We start from the raw sequence: 21,929 nt of genomic DNA on the forward strand, positions 1-21,929 counted from the left end.
CTGGCACTTAAGACAATCAAAATACTGCCCAAAGTCACCTATTGCATCAAAAATCTATGAAAATAAAAGGCGAGGCGTTGTGAGCTCGTAGATCACCTATATTTTCACATTATCTGTGGAACTGAGTCAAACAAAATGCAATGCCCCAACTCCTACAATTCCAAGTGCTTGTTAAGGGTGGGAGGTCCCGAGTTCAAACATGATTATTTTGGGGGGTAACGGCCTGAAAAAGTTGAGAACCCCCATCGACGAGGGTCATGGGTCAGAGCTCTAGCTCAATGTCAAGGGCCTTCAGAAACCCATGACATCATCGGTATGCAGGTTTGGTCATTTAACAAGATTTCACACTTTTTCTTTGTATTAATGCAAGAACAGTCTATTTCAGCATGCTGACTTTCCAGGATGAGAAAGGCTGTAGTTTCCATTAGCATGTAGTAGGCCCTATATTACTGGTAGGCGGGTTTCTGAGAATCGTATACCGGTAGGCTACTGTATATTTTAGGGACTTTTGCTTTACTTGAGTATTTCCATTTTTGTTACTTTATACTCCTACTCCACTACATCTCAAAGGGAAAAGTTTAGTTACAACTTGATTATTAATAGGCTACAAAAGATGCAATAACCTATACAATTGAATTGTACACACGTATCAGTACAAAAATGGGGCCTATACAAATGTATTAATCTATTCAAAAATAGACAACCTATACAAGCTCGAAATATATGTAGCATTTTGACATGTTGTGATCTTGTAGATCACATACAATGCCCTCAACCCAAACAAATCCGAGCAGGCTTACTTCTTCCAACCAACTGATGTGTGGGATCTGTCAGTTTAGCACACCATCCATCCATCCATTCACTGTGATCAATCAAGCAAAGCAGAACTAGTGGTGGAGAGAGTGGGGAGGGGAGGGGAGGGGGAGGAGCATCCATTCAGACAGCCTGACTCTCTCTCTGCAGCAGCATTGAACTTGCAGGGAGAGAGAGAGAGAGAGAGAGAGAGAGAGAGAGAGAGAGAGAGAGAGAGAGAGAGAGTCACACAGACAGATAGAAGGGGGTAGATGTGGACAGTATGGTGGAAAATAGCACAATGCAACCGCCGCGCTGCTGACAGAGAGACAGACAGCCCAGTATAGCCGTTCCCTTCCAATGCGATCTATCTATGCACAATAACAATGATCCGTGGACTGACTCAGTAGTGTGTGTTGTTGTTGAAGAGGATCTAGAGCTCTGCTCCCCGGGAGCAATAAGGATTTTTTGATCATGCAATTCTTGGTTCGACGTCGCCTGTGAAACACAGCAAGAAGCGAAAAGCAGAGGTTCAGGCTTCAGTAGAGATCGTAGCACGAGAGAGAGAGAGGGAACCTCGATCCATTGGGCAGCCGTCCAACCTCCTCTCTCACTGAAGTTCTGACTGTCACGCACGCACGCGATCGCACAGCAGAGCAGCGCATGCACGTACCATTTGATCCTTGATCAAGTATTTCTAGCAACGTAATTAAAGCGCACGCCAGCGTTGCATTGTGGCAGAGAGAGAGATATAGAGAGTGTGAGAAAACCAGAGCTAGAGATAGGGAGAGAGAGACACTTGATCCTTGGATTTCCACCGATCCATTCTTCTCCAACAACATGTCATCATCTCAGACGAGAGTCAAGAAGGACAAAGAGATCATCGCCGAATATGAGACGCAAGTCAAAGGTTGGTGTGTTTGTGTTTGATTCTTCTCTCTCTCTACTATTATAGGCGTCATCACATTGCTATCGGGGCTTGTCAGGCTACTATTGCATAACTTTTCTGTCATTGCAATGCGTGCGCGTTGCTGCGGGTGGGTGGGACACATTTGAGTACAAATTTGGGCAAAAGCTGTTTTTTTTTTGTAGCCAACAACATGGTGAAAGCATTGTCATGAATGTTCTTATAGCTTTTATGCCACTGGTAGACCTACGCACTGACCATAAACGTTTCCAAGGACCCCCACCACATTGAAATGTTATTAGTATTTATTTGGCCTCGGACCCCCATCTGAACAGACTTCGTGTTCACACATCATTCCAAATTGTCCAACATATCAGATCTACAAGCTCACACATCCTCATGGTGAGCTTGTAGATCTGCTAATTTGACCAGCTGACGCATAGGGGTTGCAGGGTAAAACACTGATAATCTGATATGGAGGAGGCTATTGACTCATTTTGTTAGGGGCCCCCATGAAACCCTTCCAGGACCACTGGGGGTCCCCACCCGGACCCCTCATTGAGAACCACTGCTTTATGCCATTCCTCACTGTTCGATCAATGTGAGTTGATGTATAGTCGCTAGTAACACCACAGCATCGATTTAAAGGTAAAACAATATGGAAAACAGTTCATATATTATAGGCTACAGTACATTTACTAAGTTGTTATAACTTGTAGTATTGGCCCATTAGAATTAATAGGGGTGATTTGTGTCTAGAGCCAGTAGGCCTTTGTTAGCAAATAATATATGGAAGAGGTTTTCATAATTTATCGCAAAGTGAAGGTTATTTTTGTAATAGTTTCCAATTGCACACATGATCAATAACATAAAGCAGGGGTCTTCAACGTTTTCAGGCCAACGACCCCTTAGCTGAGAGAGAGATGAAGCAGGGACCCCCTCTACATATTGTATGAATGTGATGCAGATTTTCATCGATTTCATAGATAGATTCATAGACTTGTTTGACAGCACTGTATCAGTCTATGTTGGATTCATGTTAATGTGTATTTCAGACATTTAACCACTTAAATCGCTGATATTTTGTAAACCTGACCTTTCACTATGTAGCCTACTTGGTCTGCTCTTATTTACCTACACCAAACCTATTTTTGGCTAAAGTTCTCCTCGGAATGCGAGGGTTCAAGTTGTTTATTTAAAATAATTATCCTATCACACAAGGGTTTTGCGGCCCCCCTGTAGGGGTCCCGGACCCCCTGTTGAAGACCCCTGACATAAAGGATAGATGTCATGTCACCAACTCACCATACAGTCATGCATGATGCACCCAAGGCTATCATCAAGGCTAATCAATATCTGGACAGAGATAGGCCGATATTAGACTTGTAAGTGTGTTATAAGGCCACAAATGATGTAATAATCAGTCTATTATTCTGTAACTGTAGCGAGTGGTCTGCAACCATCGATTATATTTACCTTTCTTTGTGATTTTTCTATTGGTTGCTTATTCGATCAACCGAATATTGAAGTATAAAGTATAGGCTTGCATCAACTAATCTACATATTAGGCACATAAGCATTTATACTTGGTTGCACAACGGTGTCGTGCAAAATAGTTAAAACATTTCACTATTTTGAGATATTTTTTACTCACTAGGATATAGGATTATTTTAGGTTTTTTAAAATGTATTATTATTGATTAGTTTTTTCATATAAGATTAGTTATATTAAGTGTTGCACTCCTAAACCGTAGACATACTTGTGTCAAATTAACAACAATTAAAGGAGCACTTCACTCATTTTCAACCTTGTCTTCTTATATTGGTCCTCACTGATGCTCATTATAAGATGGCATGGCACCATTTCTGTCTACTCACTCTGTGTCTCAGGAGGGGTTTTCTTTTCTTTTTGCCACCCTTTTTTCAATTGTATTTGAATGCAAGAACAGTGGCTTCTATTTCAGCATTCTAACTTTCCAGGATGAGAAAGGCTGTATAGTTTCTATTAGCTTGGAATCCCATCGATGATGTCACTGGTAGGCAGGTTTCTGAACTGTCCCCAACCCGCCAATGAGATGCTTAGAGTGAGTAGACGCAATTTGTTCCATTGTATTGAGCAGGGGTCTTCATCATTTTCAGGCCAAGGACCCCTTAGTTGAGAGAGAGAGGAAGCAGGGACCCCCACAACCTTTTCATCGATTCCATATAGTTTCATCGTTTGACAGCACAATCATCAGTGTATTTTGGATAAGTGTCAATTTGTGTTTTCAAATATTTAACCACTTGAACCGTCAATAGTTAATAAACGTGACCTTTCACTCTGTAATTAGTCGGCTCTTTTTCCCTTGTCAAAAATAGCCGATCTACAAGCTCACAACGCCTCGCAGTTTGGCTAAAGTTCTCAGAATATGGACACTAGGGTTCAAGTGGTTATTATAAAAAAGGAGAAAAAAAAAGTTTCTATCACTCAAAGATTTGGACGACCCCCTGTATTAACTCTGGGGGACCCCCTAGGGGTCCCGGACCCCCTGTTGAAGACCTCTGGTATTGAGCATTAGTGAGGACCAATTACAGGAAGATAATGCTCCTTTGACTCTAGATTCCGAGACAGAACAGACAGAGTGGGATTCCTGGATGCAAATGCACACAGTGGAGAAGGTCACAGAGCAGTTGAGAAAAGCCGTCCATACATTATGCATGTGGTCAGTATGAATTATGAACCATGAAAGCATTTTACTGTACTGTCTGCTGCTAAATATGTGACTAGAGGAAGCAGCATCCAGCGGTGAAAGAACATATACGTACGGTACAGTACTGAAATGTACATACAGTACCACAGTAAAAGTATTAGATTCTTTTAACAACAACAAAAAAGTTATTTTTTGAGCCGTGCTAACCACGCTCCTACATCTGGCTTTGTCTGTTAACTCATAAATAGCACCGCTCACCTAAGTTCACACTGGGTGTGATTTCCTTTAAATGACGATCTACCGTTGTGGGCTTGTAGATTGGTTATTTTCAGTCAAGTTTAAAATAGGGCTTAAGTGGTTGATGTATGTTTTGTAATGATCTAAATCGGCAAAGTAACTATAACTAAAGTTTTCAAATATTTATAGTTAAGTAAAAGAAATGTATTTCTGGGAACCCCTACAGTAGCCTATATACCTTACAATCTGGGAAATCCTTTTGGGGTTGTTGTTGCTATGTATAGTAGCAACAAACACATATTAAATTAAATTTTGAACAAATATTTGAATACATATTTCCAGAAAGCTTACAGGATTCGGGCTCTGGTCTAAATGGGTTAAGTAAGTACTTTTAGTTACTTTCTACTTCTGGCAGCACCCATTGACAGTGCGGGAATGACATTATAGGAAGTGACATGGTGGAATGCTGCCACGGGTTAGGGTGTCCCATCCTACTTTTAGAGACGACATTTTCACCTCTCTTCTATTTCATGCAGGCTTTCCGCTTAATGTGCCTCACTTTCCCCCCATCTGCTCTTATGTAAAAGCCACAAGACCTGATTTCACGGACAGGCCGGCTCGAAACCGTCATACTCTCAACCTTTTGAATTTTCAAGGACCACCAGTTTGTCATGTTTTGGGCCACGGACCCACATTTGATACCATTCTTTATCTCCGAGGGACTCCAATGTACACCGTAGGGTTAATTTGCCTCTGAGTTACGGGTCCATTTGATTCCATCTCTACACTCTCAGAGTGCAGCTCGGGACTCCTGAATCGCTGCCTTGTCGCCGCATTGTCTGTGACCCGTGGTAGGTCCCGGTGGACTGGTCCACATTTCCGATGAGGTCCTCTCATGTGACACCTATAGTGCCATTCCTAGTGTTCTTGTGCAGACTCCATCCAGGGTACTTTCCTGTTGTGCCGTGAGTGTCCATGTCTCAGCCCCGTACTGACTCCACTGTGGCTATGAAAGGGTCCTTTTGATGTTCCCAGTGGACATTGCACTAGTATTGATAACACGTTGGTGGCTGACCTTATGGATTCATAGCGCTTGTTTGTTTGATGTCTAATTTCCAAATTAAAGGTAGGGTAAGTGATTTCACTTAAGTTTCAGTTTCAGTTTTCATGTACTGTAGGTGACAGGCAGCCTTCCTCTAAGGTGACAGGCAGCTTAGAGGTGACAGGCAGCCTTCCTCTAATCATGATCAAGTTGGGGCGGACATTGGTGCGCGTAAGGCCCGCCCCCACTCGACCATGAGGAAGGCCCCACTCTATCCTGTCACCCAACAGTTTTGGTGGAGCAACTGAAACTGCTTTTTTCTCCTCACAAGGGATAAGGCTGAAGTCCAAATATGGACCCAGTTGCTACCTCATGATTTATTTTTTTAGTTCTATTCATAGTGACTCATAGGAATTGACCTGACAAACAGGTATAGTTTGGTGACCACCGGAGAGTCGGTTGATGGACGGAATGTAGACGGCACCTAGGAGCAGGTTGGGTTAGCGCCCCAGCCTGTTTCTTCCATGAGGAAGAAGCCCAACAAATCCACGGTGAGGCCTTTAGGAGGGCCATTCACACCACCACCACCACCACCACCACCACCTTTCCCCAAGTGGAGCTTGCAGTTCTACCGCGGGCCAACCCTTGCGGGCCCAACCACCGGCTGCAGCTGAATGAAATGTTTGGATTGGGAGTCTGGTGCAACGCACATGTTCTGGACCTGGTGAGAGCAGGAGAGGACCTGGTGAGACATAGGAGCCCGGCCAGGAGTCAACCCATAGAGCCTAGTTCTTCCACACGCCAGAGTGGTTTATCCCCCAGTCCCTGCAGAGTAGTTCCGGTGCAGCGGATTGAGTGACCCTATCTTGCGAGGGTGTATGATGTTGGTAGACCCGAAACACCCGTCGACCTCGGGCTACATCACTGATGATACGTCCCAGTTGCATCCTCGTGATGTTTTTTTCATTATCAGAACATAGACCCGTTTTGTTATTATTTGAATTAAATTAAATCACTAATCCTACCTTTAATCTACTTTCATCTTGAGACTAACTTGGTGAAACAGTTTTGTGTCTCTAAACAGGGATGTTTCCGGGGACTGTCATGCAAAGTGTATTAATATGTTATGGCCAATGCAGTGTTCCAATTCAAATCTGACTGTCTTGCTAACTTAATATTACAATAGGATTTCTGCTAGATTACATGGGTTATGGAATAAGGCAGATCTGAGTCTATAATGACATTATAAAGTGGTCATATATTTTCATTGAATTTGAGTACGCATACTCAATGAAGTTATGACAATTTTAGTCAATGGAGTACAAGAGCATAAGAATATAGGTACGGGGTAAATTAAAAATACCCCGGTAGGCAATTATTTGGCAAATCAGAACCCAGACAAAGCATTACTTGTACAAATATATAAAGATATTCTGAAATATAACTAGGATTTGTTTTCAATATCTGTTCTTTTGTAAATGCTGTGTACTAGCTGTATAATGTAGTCCACTAGTCCTTTTGATTATTGACGTCAAGAACAAACTATAACTCTAGTAGCCTATATGCCAAAGCCATGAAACTAAATCATACATTATAGGAACTTGTTAGTCTCAAAATGAAACCAGAGGGATGTGTGTCATGTGTGTCAGCTAGACTGTGTGTCAGCTATTCTCAAACTTTTGAATGTCAAGGATGGCCTAGTTTGATATGCAATAGACCACAGAGCCAAATTTGAGTCCACTTTCTTTTCCTAACTTTAGGACCCAATCTACACTGTTAATTTAACTCTGAAGGCCAGACCTCAACAAAGCAACTAGTCGCAACTAACTCCTTGCAACCAGGGGTCATCATCGGTATGTCGTACACAGACAAATGTGTCTGTGGCAAAGACTTGGTCTTGTCTGTGGCGAATTTTATATTTTCTTTTTTTAGAGAAAAAAAAAGTAAGTCTCTAGAGTAGGGTTGGGCAACTTTGATGATGGCCACTGTATTTCCACACTCACTCCAGGGGGCCACATTGCAAATTGTTGCTGTCGACAGAAACCTCTTATCTCCATATTTAAACGTAACTTATTTCGTAAATTGATGTCCCAATCCATCATCCTACTGTCATGAATAAGTAGCTAAAAATAGCCAGTCAAGTGCTAAACATGTCGCAATGCGGCGTGTTCTTTATTTAGTTATAGGCCTACTTACAATATGTAAACTTTATGAACTTTATTACAAATAAGTTGGACACAAAAAGAGTACAATTTTAATACTAGCCATCAAAAACGACTAATATGGACTGAAGTAATTAAAGGAGGTCCTGTTTTGCATGTTTGGAATTAATATAATATATCAGTATTCCGAAATCAACCTGTGGGCTGCATTAAGTGAAGGTGGGGGCCGCATGTGGCCCCCGGTCCGCCAGTTGCCCATGTATGCTCTAGAGGTTCTCAAATGTTATATTTGCAAGGACCCCCTTAACTCTGAGAGTGTACAAATGGAACCAAATGGACCCCTACGGGTCCATTTGGTTCCATTTGTACACTCTCAGAGTTACAGGCCTGTTATAGTCATTCAGGGTCATCTCTTGTGTTTCTGGTAATATTACTCATTTTGTTTGTCCATGGCAAAAATGTAGGCCTAATTTTGACCAAAATGTCCACCACAAGCCAGCATGGTGATGACCCCCCGCTTGCAACAGAACAGTTTTAAGGTCAGACTGCAACAATGCAACTCCTTGCAACTATGGTTGCATGTTGCAAGAAGTTGCATTGGTGCAGTTTGGCCATTTGAGTGTACAAAATATACTAATTTGACTCAAATAGACCAGTAATGAGGAGGCGGTCTATGGTGTAATACACTGGTTCCCAAACACTGGGTCGGGACCCATTTGTGGGTCGCGGACACATTTTTGTGGGTCCCTTAATTTTTTTGTTTCCTAGATTTTGTTTTAAATTATTATTTCAAAACATTTTCAAAAAGCATCCGTCAAAAAGATACGATTTTCATGAATAATAATAAATAAAATTAAAAATCTAAGAAATTCTGTACATTTTGGGAACCAATGGTGTAATATATATCACACACTTGATGTCAAACCTTGAATAAAAAGGTTAAGAATCACTGAATCAAGGTAAAAGTGTGCGTGATAACTGATAAGTTCGAATTTAGGCATTAATGTTGTCGTACAAAACTCTTCCAGAGCGGAAACAGGCTTTTCGTTAAGGGCCCACTTCAAAAACATAAATATTCTGCCGTATATTTTGTGTAATTCGTTCTCACTAATACTCATTTATGGCACTCTTTTCTGTCTACTCACTCTGGGGCCCTTTCCACCGGCAAAGATACGGTTTGGGTTCTTTCTTCCGCCTATGGGATGAACCAGAGGTGAGCTTTTCCACCAAGAACCGAGTTGGTTCCGAACCGTAAAAGTTGGTTTACGGCCAGTTCGCAAGAATAAACCAAGGTTCCAAGAAAGTTGCCATCCCATAGGCGGGAGAAAGAACCCGAAAAGGCCCCTCTGTGTCTCAGAGGAGGGCTGTGGACAGCTCAGAAACCTGCTTACCAGGAAGAGAGTGAGTAGACCCGTTATACGAAGATTTGAAAAAGGGCCGATGTGCTGCTTTAAGAGTTTTACTACCGCAGCTGCGTTGTGAATGGAATGGTGGAGAAAACAAGCAGCATTCTGCTTCAATAGGTGTGACTTACTGATACTCACGGGTCACTATACCTGCTTTTCTCTATAGATCAATACAAGCCCCCTTCCTCTTTATTTAACCTTTAACAACATGAACCCTAGTGTTGCTGTTCTGGACATAATAGGTAAACAAGTTCCTTTGTTCTCAATTCTCTCACCTTACCTATATTTAGACCACCCCCCCCCCCCCTGCCTCCTTATTTAACCAGTGGTGGAAAAAGTATTACATTTCTTTACTTAAAGTTGTACTATGTAACTTTTTTTATAAAACAAATCTTAAAATTCTCCTAACTATTAAATCACAAAAGTTTTAGAAGATCCGCGCCGTGAATTTCAGCCTGTAAAGCCTTCTCTGTATGTAAACTGAGATCCTTGCCGTGGACCGGATCTCGCGCCAAAATTGCGTCATCACACTACCGGCCAATCACAGCGAGGGTTATACAACTGCCGGCCAATCACAGCGCATCTTGAAGTGGGGTCGCTATGGCAGCCATATTTGTTGTCGCCCGTTTGTACCATCCCTTCTCTAGGTAATTTCGCCTACCAGGCAGGGTGAAGGAGTCCGTATCTCTGGAATTACTGAACGCACAGGAACAAGGGACCCCTTAAAAGATAGATCTCAGCGAGGTGGAGGCAGACGCGGGGGTCTGAAGGTACGAAAAACGTCCGAAAGACGCGGACGCGACCGCGGTTTGCTATAGGGCTAATGACCACTAGTTGGGCATCTTACACAGTATGGCTTTAAGTAAAAGTGTAAATATTACCCACAAGTCACTATACCTGCTTTTCTCTATAGTTCAATACAAACCCCCCCGCCTCTTTTTTGGAAAAAGTGTTTTTCTTTTTTTTTTCTTTTTTTATGTTAAAGCATCAACATAGAAATTCTTTGTCACAAGCAAAAGTCCGGAATTCAAAATATACTTGAGTAAAAGTATCAAAATATGCTTAAAGTACCAAAAGTAAAAGTACAAAATATTTGAAAATAGCCGATCTACAAGCTCACAACACGCATTATGACACTTCGCATTATGACACGTCACATTGCGACGCGCTGTGAGCTTGTAGATCGGCTATTTTCAATTAGCCTAGATATAAAATAGGGCTAAAGTAGATTAATGCTTTTCTTATAATCATTTATATCTGCAAAGTAACTAGTAACTCAACTTTTCAAATCATTGTAGTGGAGTGAAAGTACAATATTTGGATCCTAGATGTAGTGGAGTATACTCTTGGTCCAATAAAGTAAAATTGTACTTAAGTAATAATAGTATACTTACTAGTTACTTTACACCAGTGTATTTAACCTTTAACAACATGAACCCTAGTGTTGCTGTTCTGGACATAATAGGCCAACGAGTTCCTTTGTCCTCACTCCTCTCACCTTACCTATATTTAAACCACACAAACCCTGTGTGGTTGACCGGAGTCCCTCAGGGCTCTATTCCAGTGTATTTCCTGTTTTCTGCTATTGTGGGGAAAGCTTTCGCTGAAAATAGATGATCGACAAGCTCACTACACGTCGCACGTCGGTTAACTATTCCTGTGACTGCATGCAATGTTGAGAGCTCACACAAAAACAGTTTTACAAGTGACGTGTAATCGACGTGTGTGCAACAGATTTGAATGGTAAATAGTGAAAACACTGTAGCAGATCTGCAAGCTCGAAGGAATCCTTCAAGGACCCCTGGGGGTCCCCGGACCCCTCATTGAGAACCACTGCTTTATGCCATTCCTCACTGTTCGATCAATGTGAGTTGATGTATAGTCGCTAGTAACACCACAGCATCGATTTAAAGGTAAAACAATAAGAGAAATAGTTAATATATTAGGCTACAGTTAGTGCATTTTGCAGTATCAACCCATTAGAATTAGTAGGGGTGATTTGTGTCGATAATATAGGCCTTAGTTAGCAAATAGAAGAGGGTTTCATAATTTGTTGCAATGTGAAGGTTTTATCTTTGGAATATACAGTTTGACCACATGAACAATAACACAAGCGATATATTGGACAGTCAAAAAGAAAGAAAGAAAAAGAATAAATGTCTAAATGTCGATTTCGACACATTTTCTATTAATTTCCCAGCCTGATAACACTGTAAGCAAAGATGCACCACTCTGGTTTATAACCTTCTGTCACATACAGTAGGGTTACATATAATTGTGGGGGTGCTTGGCATGAAAAAGTTTGAAAACCACTGCGTTGATGGAACCGACATTGTTAAGCTCCTAAAGGATCCCAACCACACAGCAGCAACCAGCGGTGCAGCACTCAGTCCTTCTGTCACATGTCATCTCCTCTCTGATGCGTGCTGAAGCTGATAGCATGTTGTATTATTTATTCATTTAGAGCGTATGAATATTCACGTATGGACATGAAACATGGTGTCACGCCACTACACGTTGCACACTATAGCCGCCATAACCTCATTACCTCTCTAATGACAAGATTCCTTGTGCCGTGGCTTTCGTTGCCAAAAGCCAACTGTTATCCCTGGAATAAATCATTCTATCCTGCTTAAATCCCTATAGCAGGGTTCCCCAATTAGTTTTCCCCAAGGGCCTAATCATGTCTAGGGTACCAAGCCGAGGGCCACAGCATTGCAGGGGGCGACAGCGGCGTTCCCGCTACTCCAGCGACAGTTCAGATATCGTCGTTGTCGGGTGAAAATCTTGTATGTCCATAACTGTTCGCTTTGCATTTATCATTTTAAATATTATCTTAACTAGTGAAAACAGCCGATCTACAAGCACACAACGCCTCGCACCGCGAGGCGTTGTGTGCTTGTAGATCTGCTGTTTTCACTACCTTTGTGCAACGGCCTTGTATGATTTGCGAAAGAACGTACAAATTTGGAGATATGAGATTTCCACTCGACAACGACGATATACTAGTGTTGTTGCTGCTCTTATACCACCATTATTACTGGGGTTGGAGTGGGCCAGACAGTAGCCCCCCGCGGGCCGCAAATGGCCCGCGGGCCGCCTTTTGGGGAACCCTGCCCTATAGGCTAATACTTCCGGGCGTCCCCCAGGGGTCTGTACTCTGCCCCCTCTTTTTCCCCCCCTGTACACTTTAATGTTCTGGCTGAAGACGATCTAAGAGCTCAGTTCTAACATTTAGATCAGAGTTTTTGCCTATTATGACATGTCAAGAATGGGGATGCCAGGTGGTTTGAGGACAGAACTTGTAGATGGGCTATTTTCAAATGGACGAAATGTAAATTCAACTGAAGTGGTTAAGTAACTAGCAACTTAAGTTTTCATTCAATTGCAGTGGAGTAAAAGTATAATATTTGCCTCTGAGATGTAGTGGAGTAGAAGTAAGAGTATTGAAAGTTGTAAAGTAAAGTAAAAGAATACCTCAACATTGTACTTAAGTACAGTGCTTGAGGAAATGTACTTACTGTAGTTCCTTTACACCACTGTTTCTAGGTGAGAAGTCCTCTCTCACATTCATTCAAAGACTTCCACCCAATCCAGGCATACATCCCCCTTTTCACCCAGTGAAACAAACGTGCCTTGCTGCGACACGCTTTGAGCTTGTAGTCCGGCTATTTTAGCTACTTTTGTGTGACATTGGAAAATGACAGAGTAGGGCATTCATTTCCACAAAAAAAAAGTTAAAGCACGGAGATAAGAAACCATGTTCTGACCAGCAACTATGCTCTGTAAAATGTGTGAGGGTGTTTTATTTCATACGTTATAAGAATGTGCAGTTGGGTAGGAGTTCGCACGAGAAATGTCTAAATATCGTCACTGTCGGGCAGAAACCTTGTATCTCCAAGTTTCAAACGTGTACGTTTCTTTCGTAAAGCAAAGCCCTGCTTCATCATACAAGACTGTCGCACAAAACTAGTGAAAATAGCCGATCTACACGCACACAATGCCTCGCACCCGCAAGGCGTTGTGTACTTGTAGATCGTCTTTTTTCACTTGTTTAATCATTTTTTTAAATGATAAATACAAAAAACGGTTTTGGACATACTAGGTTTCCACCCGACAACAACGATATGACACTTTGTTTATGAGTGGAGAATGGGCAGGTTACAGTAGGCTAGTCTACCACTGTTGCTGTGGGCCACGTTTAAGACCCACTAGAATGGAAGGAATTGGATGTGAGCCAACTGGGTCTTGTGATTCTGCTCCAGTTGTTGTATTAGTGGTATTATGGAAACAACTCATTCAAAGTCGGCTATTACATCTAAGAGGGCTAATTCGGAGCAGGCCTGTCACTACATGATCGACTGAGCGCAATTGTTTGAGATAATCGCAATTAATTGTTACATTCATCTGTATTAATTCAAACACTACAGAGGGCCCTTCAAATCTTTGTGTGATGGAAACATTTTCTCTTTTTTTATATTAACCACTTGAACCCTAACATCCATATTCTGAGAACTTTAACCAAAAATAGCAGATCTATAAGCGAGGCGTTGTGAGCTTGTAGATCGGCTATTTTCAGCAGAGAGGTTTGGTGTAGAGGGGAAAAAGAGCAGACTGAGTACAGAGCGAAAGGTCAAGTTTATTAGGTAATGACGGTTCAAGTGTTTAAATATCTGAAAACACAAATTGACATGAATCAAAAATACACTGATGCTGTCAAACGATGAAACTATATGGAATCTATGAAAAGGTTGTGGGGGTCCCTGCTTCATCTCTCTCTCAACTAAGGTGTCCTTGGCCTGAAAACGTTGAAGACCCCTGTTCTAAATATCGCTTTCGATGCATCTTTGTTCAAATGACCGGCACTACTATACAGCCTGCGTCTCTCTCCTCTCCTCTCCTCTCCTCTCCAACCGGCCCGTTACTACAGTAATTGCGGCTCTGCATTCCGCACAGATTGGCCGGCCACGCCCCTCTGCGTGGCATTCACCACGGGATGAAAGAATGCTTTGACTAGATACTGTCATGAAATGTCAGGGCCAGGCATCACAACAATACAACCATATCTCTGTTATCTGTTGGCCCGAGTGCCTCCTCCACGACCACGCACTGGAGGAAACACGGCCCGACGGCGCGCTCATCACGTCCGTCCGGGCACAACGCGGCAGGGAAGTACAGCTAGATTGTGAGCATAAAAAAAAGAAACTGTTGTACATGGGCAGAGGATTGTTACAGCCCTTATGTCTGGGATACTGCTGATGCTCCTCTCTGGCTCCGCGGATGAGGGGGGGATGCCTGCATGGCCTTGTTAAAAGTATTTGTGTTGAGATCGGAGGAGAGGGAGACAGAGAGACAGTGGCGTCAGTTCAGAAAAAGCTAAGGTATGGCAACATGACTGGTGTCTTGCACGCGCGCGAAGACACCAGTCTTGTTGCCATACCTTAGCAACAGGCATGATACATTTATTTTAAGAAGTACATTCTATTTTTCAACCGTTTCTATGGTTTCTTGGGCTGGATATGGCAGCCTGGAACGGTTGTTCAAGTGCAGCAAAACTTGGCATGTTAGTAAACGTACTGTACCACAATTAACAATAATGCATTGCACCTGTGCAGCTGACCTGCGGAACCTGGGAATATACCATTTTGTCAAGATGGAGAGAATAAAAGTGCAGAGAATATAATTATAATACCTTGTTAAAGTGACCATGTTGTTACATTTTGCATTTGTAGTTATTTTACTGTAATTTAACAACCAATAATAACCAGAACAGATAGACATTCATGGATTTTTATTTAAAAGTAACTTTTATTTTCCACCCTGGACCCAGGGTATGGCAGCTGCATACCTCTGCCATACCCAATTGACGCCCCTGCAGAGAGAGAGAGAGAGAGAGAGAGAGAGAGAGAGAGAGAGAGACAGAGAGAGAGAGAGAGAGAGAGAGAGAGAGAAGGGGGGGGGGAGTCGCAGGGAATGTGAATTTGAGCAGAGCGAGTGGAACTAGACATACCATCGTCATTACCGTGCCCAAAACACAAGTGTCCACAGGACACACAGGCTTGATTTGTGCCAAATTATATCGGCGTGTCAGGCCAGGTTAGGTGACATGTGACTAGTCATGCATGGATAACCGCAGACACGGCCCCGGAGTGCCATTGGCCGTTGGACATGCTGTGCGCCAGCCAGGCTCTGCTGCAGCCAGCCAGCCAGCCAGCCAGCCAGCCTGTCGGCCAGCCAGCCATCCATCCAGTCAGTCAGCCAGCCAGCCAGCCAGCCTGTCGGCCACCCAGCCAGTCAACCAGCAAGCTAGCCATTAAGCCAGCTATTCAGCCAGCCAGCTAGCCATTCAGCCAGCCAGCAAGCTATCCATTAAGCCAGCTATTCAGCCAGCCAGCTAGCCATTCAGCCAGCCAGCCGGCCAGCATCTCCCCTGCTCGCTATGGGTGAGATTTGCTGCTTCGCACTGCAGCACGCAGTGCGGAAAGACGTAGACTAACTGTCAGACCTAACGGTGTGAAGGCCATTCCGCTGACATTATCTGTCCCCGATCTCTGGCCATGGAGCGACTGCAGACGTATCATGGTAAATGGGGCATTTCCATAGAGCCTTTCTCCAAAGTGCTTTGTTGCATGTCACATTCACCCATTCACGCGCGCACGCACACGCACACGCACACGCACACACACACACACACACACACACACACACACACACACACACACACCACACACACACACACACACACACACACACACACACACACACACACACACACACACACAACACACACACACACACACACACACACACACACACACACACACACACACACAGACAGCAGAGGAAACCATGCAATGCACCAACCTGCTCATCAGGGAGCAGTTGGGGGATCAGTGTCTTGCACAAGGACACACTAACTCAGAGGGAGAGCCGGGGATCGAACCTGGGAAACCTCTGATTCCCAAGCGGCCGTTCTACCTACTGAGCCACTGCTGCCCATGTCAGCGTTGTGTTTGTAGATCGTCTATTTTCACTAGTCTAGATAATTTTTTAAATGATAAATACAAAACGAATGGTTTTGGAGATACAAGGTTTTCACCCGACAACGACGATATACAGTATTACCATTGACCATAATCCGTAGGGGGCACTGTGGAGTCAACAAAATAATTTCCGTCTGGCGGACATACCAGTGTACGTGTATTTTATGTTCTGCTCAAAAAGTGTATTTTACAGAGAGGGTGGGGTGCTGAGAGGCTTCCCACCACGGAGAATAGACTTTCAGCAACGCAAAACTGCTTTTGTTTAGGCGAGTAGCGAAGTAGTTTTGTTTATTTTGACTGAAGTCGAGCCCTCGTAGGACAGTGGGATTCCTGGTCCTGTATCTGAGCCTGCTTCCTGGCAGAGCGTTAGAGCAGTGTTTCTCAACCACTGTGCCTGGGGACCTTTGGTCTTTGGTGTGCCCCTGAGAAGGGTCAAGTGTGCCCCTTGAAACTGCTTGAAAGCCAGTATTGTATTTATCATTTAAAAAACGATTTAAACTAGTGAAAACAGCAGATCTACAAGCACACAACGCCTCGCACCGCGAGGCGTTGTGTGCTTGTAGATCGGCTGTTTTCACTACTGTTGTGCGACAGCCTTGTATGATGAAGCAGGGCTTTACTTTGCGAAGAAACGTCCAAATTTGAAACTTGGAGATACAAGCTTTCTTCCTGACAGTGACAATTAATATCCACACCCCCGTATTATGTTGGTGTGCCCATGGATTCTTGGCACATGAAAAGTGTGCCCATGCAGAAAAAAAGGTTGAGAAACACTGCGTTAGAGAGACCTCGCTAACACTCTAGACCAGAGCTGTCCTTTATATCCAAACTCACGCTCTTATCTGTGACACAGGCCGTCTGATTGAGATCACACATAGTGATCACATACTTTTCTTTGCCTCGGATCTTTTTTCTTCTCGTTTTTGGCGATGTGATTTAGCTGTGGCGTACACCAACGCCTCGTTTGTTCCCCAATGTGCTTCGACACGTCTTTGTTTACAGTCTTCCGAACCATACAGTTATGTAACGGTCATAACCATAACCAGATAGACCGCTCCAGCGACCGCACCAGGCGCTGATCTTTTCTTTCGCTTTTCCCCCCCGTTTTAATTTTTTCTTCTTTATTATTTTTTGCTCTGCTTCAAAGCTGTTCTCTCTCAAATCTCTGGAAGTAATTAATTCTTGCTCAAAACGCTTGTAAAAGTCACCAGAGCATACACGCGGGTTTAAACATTCCTCTCGTGTTGGAGGAAAATAAACATTAGTAATGGATGAAGTCTCATTAGTGAAATTTCCACATGCCATGGGGCGTGTGGAATATCTGAATAACGCTGGAGAAACACACACACGCTGCACCCAGAGAGGAAGTCCATGTGGAATAGGATCTGCCGTCTCTAGGGCAGTAGCTCTCCAACATGTTCACGTCAAGGGCCAACAAATTAGTATGTATTTGGCTGCGGCAGTGGCGTCAGTTCAGAAAAAGCTAAGGTATGGCAACATGACTGGTGTCTTGCATGCGCGCGAAAGACACCAGTCATGTTGCCATACCTTAGCAACAGGCATGATACATTTATGTTAAGTACATTTTATTTTTTTCCCTCGTTTCTATGGTTTCTTGGGCCTGATATGGGAGCCTGGAACGGTTGTTCAAGTGCAGCTAAACTTGGATGTTAGTAAATGTGCCACAATTAACAATAATGCATTGCACCTGTGCAGCTGACCTGCGGAACCTGTGAATATAGACCTACCATTTGTGGAGAATACAAGTGTGGAGAATATAATTATAATACCTTGTCAAACATTTGTAGTTATTTTACTGTAATTTAACAACATAATAACCAGCACAGATAGACAAAGAGACATTCATGGATTTATATTTAGAAGTAACTCCCCCCCCCCCACCCCTGCCATACCCAATTGATGCCCCTGGGCTGCCGACCCCCATCTGAAAACATATATTACCAGGGAGTCAGGGACCCCATACAAGATTTGTGTTAAATACATTTTGAAAATATTCCAAATTAAATGCCTCACATTTTAGAAATAGAAATAGAGATGTTAGTTAAACAGATTTTGATGATACATTTTGATGGGGACCCCCCCTGGAAGCCCCTCAAGGACCACTGGGGTCTCGGGATCCCGGTCCCCACTTTGATCTGCTGTCTTTAAGCGTTTAATTGAGATCGCTGCCAATCTAAAAGCTCTGACTACAAAGTCAGAAGTCAATCTACAAAATATACAAGTAAGCATGTAGATCGTCTTTTTGGGAGTGTGTCGCTGTTACTACATGTCATCTTTTCGACACCCGACTCTAACCCTCACCCTAACCGTAAAGGGGAAGACCACCCATTTTCAATATTGAAATATGTCATTAATATACCTTAGAGGAGTTGTGTGGAAATAGAAAAAAAGTTCCCCCCTTCTGTGTTGCCTAGAACTGGAGGATTGATTTTGGGGTTTGTATTGTCAAGTACAATGTGTGATGTCATCAAGTTGTACTTTACAATACAAACCCCAAAATCAATCCTCCAGTTCTAGGCAACACAGAAGGGGGGGAACTTTTTTTCTATTTCCACACAACTCCTCTAGGGCATATTAATGACATAGTTCAATATTGAAAATGGGTGGTCTTCCCCTTTAACCTCCTTGGAGTGAGTCGCTAACCCTCCGGTCGAAATGATGGGCGTTCGCAAAAGCGAGATTTCCCCGTCTTTTTTTGACACGTGGCGCCGTTGTGAAAGTATAAATCGCTCCCACTCGACCATGATTGGAGGAAGGCCCCACTTTATCCTGATTGGAGGAAAACCTGTCTCCTGAATGACTATAAATATCCATGCAAGATCAGTGGCTTCTATCAGCATGCTTTTCTCTCAGGAATAGAAAGGCTGTAGCTTATTAGCAGAATATCTGAACCGTGGACAGTTCAGAAATGTCTGAACTGTCCACAGCCCACCAATGAGACACAGAGTGAGACCAATTATTGTATATGACAATAAGGTTGAAAATGGGTTTTAGCGTTCAACATTGGTGTCGTCGTGTTTTTATTGAAGACATTTCTTACATATTCAAAGGCTTGTTATGAAGGTTGGCACTTGGAACTGATCGCAGCCTTACATAACAATGCCTTATTCTTCAACAGCAGTGGCGTCAGTTCAGAAAAAGCTAAGGTATGGCAACATGACGACATGTCGCCATACCTTAGCAACAGGCATGATACATTTATTTTAAGAAGTACATTCTATTTTCCCCCCGTTTCTAAGGTTTCTTCAAGTGCAGCTAAAGTTGGCATGTTAGTAAACGTGCCACACTTAACAATAATGCATTGCACCTGTGCAGCTGACCTGCGGAACCAGGGAATATACCATTGTGTCAAGATGGGGAGAATACAAGTGTGGAGAGTATAATTATGATACCTTGTTAAAGTGACCGTTTTGTTACATTTTGCACTTTATTTTACTGTAATTTAACAACATAACCAGCACAGATAGACAAAGAGACATTCATGGATGTATATTTAAAAGTAACTTTTATTTTCTCCCCTGGACCCAGGGTATGGCAGCTGCATACCCCTGCCATACCCAATTGACGCCCCTGTTCAACAGTCTGAATCATTGATCAAATGGATTGTCCCTTAGCAACCTTCTAAAAATAGCTGGTATCAGAGGGAATGCAAATATCATACGGGACCCCACTGATCATTTTCTCCGTGTGCTCGTCTTCTGTCAGGTGATAACCAAAACTGTGGCTTTTCAGGAAGGCTATTGGATGCTTTAACCAGTGAAAAATAGCAGATATACAAGCTCACAGCGCGGCACCGAGTGCCGCGCTGCGAGCTTGTAGATCTGCTATTTTTGAAAAAGTCGTGAAAATGTGTGCAAATCTTTGACTATATGTATTTTCAAAGCGAACGTTTGTAACTAAAATTTTGCTTCTGGGTGGTCCCTGGAACTAGATATTTTGAGATGCGGGTCCGTGGCCAAATACATATCATTTTGGGGGTCCTTCACATGAAAAGGTTTGAGAACCACTGACATAGTAGTCTCTCAAGAACAGACTAACTGAGCTCCATTTAAGTGAAAAGGACCCTTTCTTTGATGATGGCTGGCCAGATTGCTGACATAGAAACATAGATTTTTCAAAACATCTTAGAAGGATTCAAAAGACACTTAGAATCGGGGGAACATTGTAATTTTCACGATTTTTCAAAAATAGCAGATCTACAAGCTCGCAGCGCGGCACTCGGTGCCGCGCTGTGAGCTTGTATATCTGCTATTTTTCAATAGTTAAAGCATAAAATAATGATACACTGTAATGTGTGCCCTTTCTAAATGGGTTAAAAAATAACCTGCGTTCCGATGTTTCCAATGTAGTTATTGTTTATTCACAAGCCCTTGTTAATACTTTTCTTTGGTTCAGTATTTATGAAACCCACAGACATACTTTCACTAAGAAGAAAAATAAATCTTAAATAGCAAAAATCTACAAGCGCACAATGTGGCTGGTTGTGAGCTTGTAGATCGGCTATTTTTTGTTGTGCTACTTTTCGCGCGAAACTCGACGAAGTAGACGATGCATTCATGAAAACACCTAAAAAAGTTGAAATATGGGCTGAAATACCGCTGGCCTAGCGGTCCGGACACCTAGGCTCCATTGCAGCCTGACAGCATGCTGCGGGTTCGAGTCCCGATCCCGTCGACCTTTGCTGCGTGTCACTCCCCATCTCTCCCCCATTTCCTGTCTGTATACTGTATACCAGGGGTGCCCAAAAGGTAGATCGTGATCTACCAGTAGATCACCAATGGTGTGCAGGTAGACCACATGACATGCCTCTAAAAATATATAATTAAAATATAAAAAGAATATGCCAATATGACATCAAGAAGGACCTGTCAGCTCCCTTCATGGCTTCTAAAGTAGGCAAACATCCAATGCAATACTTTGTTCAAGAGTCAGTAGCATTACAAAGAACCCCAAAACCTAACACTTCCATACAGAATGGGATGAAGACATTCCCCCCAGTATTTCCCATTTATTTCCCCCTTACAGTAGTGTGTTTGTCTAAAATATAACGCCAGTGCTGCTATTCCAAAGCCCCCCTCAGGCCCTCAGCTAAAACATTTTGGATGGGTAGATCATGTTGAGCTAGTCATTTTAAAAGTAGATCTCACGTCAAAAATGTGTGGGCACCCCAGCTGTATACCAAGGGTCTTCAACAGGGGGTCCAGGACCCCTAGGGGGTCCTCAGAGTTACTACAGGGGGTCCTCCAAATCTTTGTGTGATAGAAACTCTTTTTATTATTTTTTATATTAACCCTATGAACCCTAGTGTCCATATTCTGAGAACTTTAGCCAAAAATAGCAGATCTACAAGCTTGTAGATTAGCTATTTTTGGCAAAGAGGTTAGGTGTAGAGGGGAAAAATAGCAGACTAAGTACAGAGAGAAAGGTCAAGTTTATTAAGTATTGACGGCTCGAGTGGTTAAATATCTGAAGACACAAATTGACATGAATCCAAAATACACTGATGATTGTACTGTCAAACAATGAAACTATGGAATCTTGAAAAGGCTGTCGGGGGTCCCTGCTTCATCTCTCTCAACTACAGTGTCCTTGGCCTGAAAACGTTGAAGACCCCTGCTGTATACTATCA

The 21,929-nt window shown here is 42.9% G+C and overlaps 1 protein-coding gene across 3 annotated transcripts in view; it reads left to right on the top strand.

The window, feature by feature from the left end:
- The first annotated feature begins 1,065 nt into the window (after positions 1 to 1,065).
- LOC308286264 (SLIT-ROBO Rho GTPase-activating protein 3-like) overlaps positions 1,066 to 21,929 on the top strand; it is a 112,092-nt gene continuing 91,228 nt past the window's right edge. For all 3 annotated transcript variants that reach the window (XM_080727248.1, XM_080727246.1, XM_080727247.1), the window contains exon 1: positions 1,066 to 1,702. In XM_080727248.1, coding sequence (XP_080583374.1) covers positions 1,633 to 1,702 — 70 coding nt within the window. In that variant the 5' untranslated portion in view covers positions 1,066 to 1,632. The remainder of the gene's footprint in view (positions 1,703 to 21,929) is intronic.

The sequence above is a fragment of the Nannobrachium achirus genome, assembly GCF_963921795.1.
Source record: "Nannobrachium achirus genome assembly, chromosome: 6".
Classification (NCBI taxonomy): Eukaryota; Metazoa; Chordata; class Actinopteri; order Myctophiformes; family Myctophidae; genus Nannobrachium; species Nannobrachium achirus.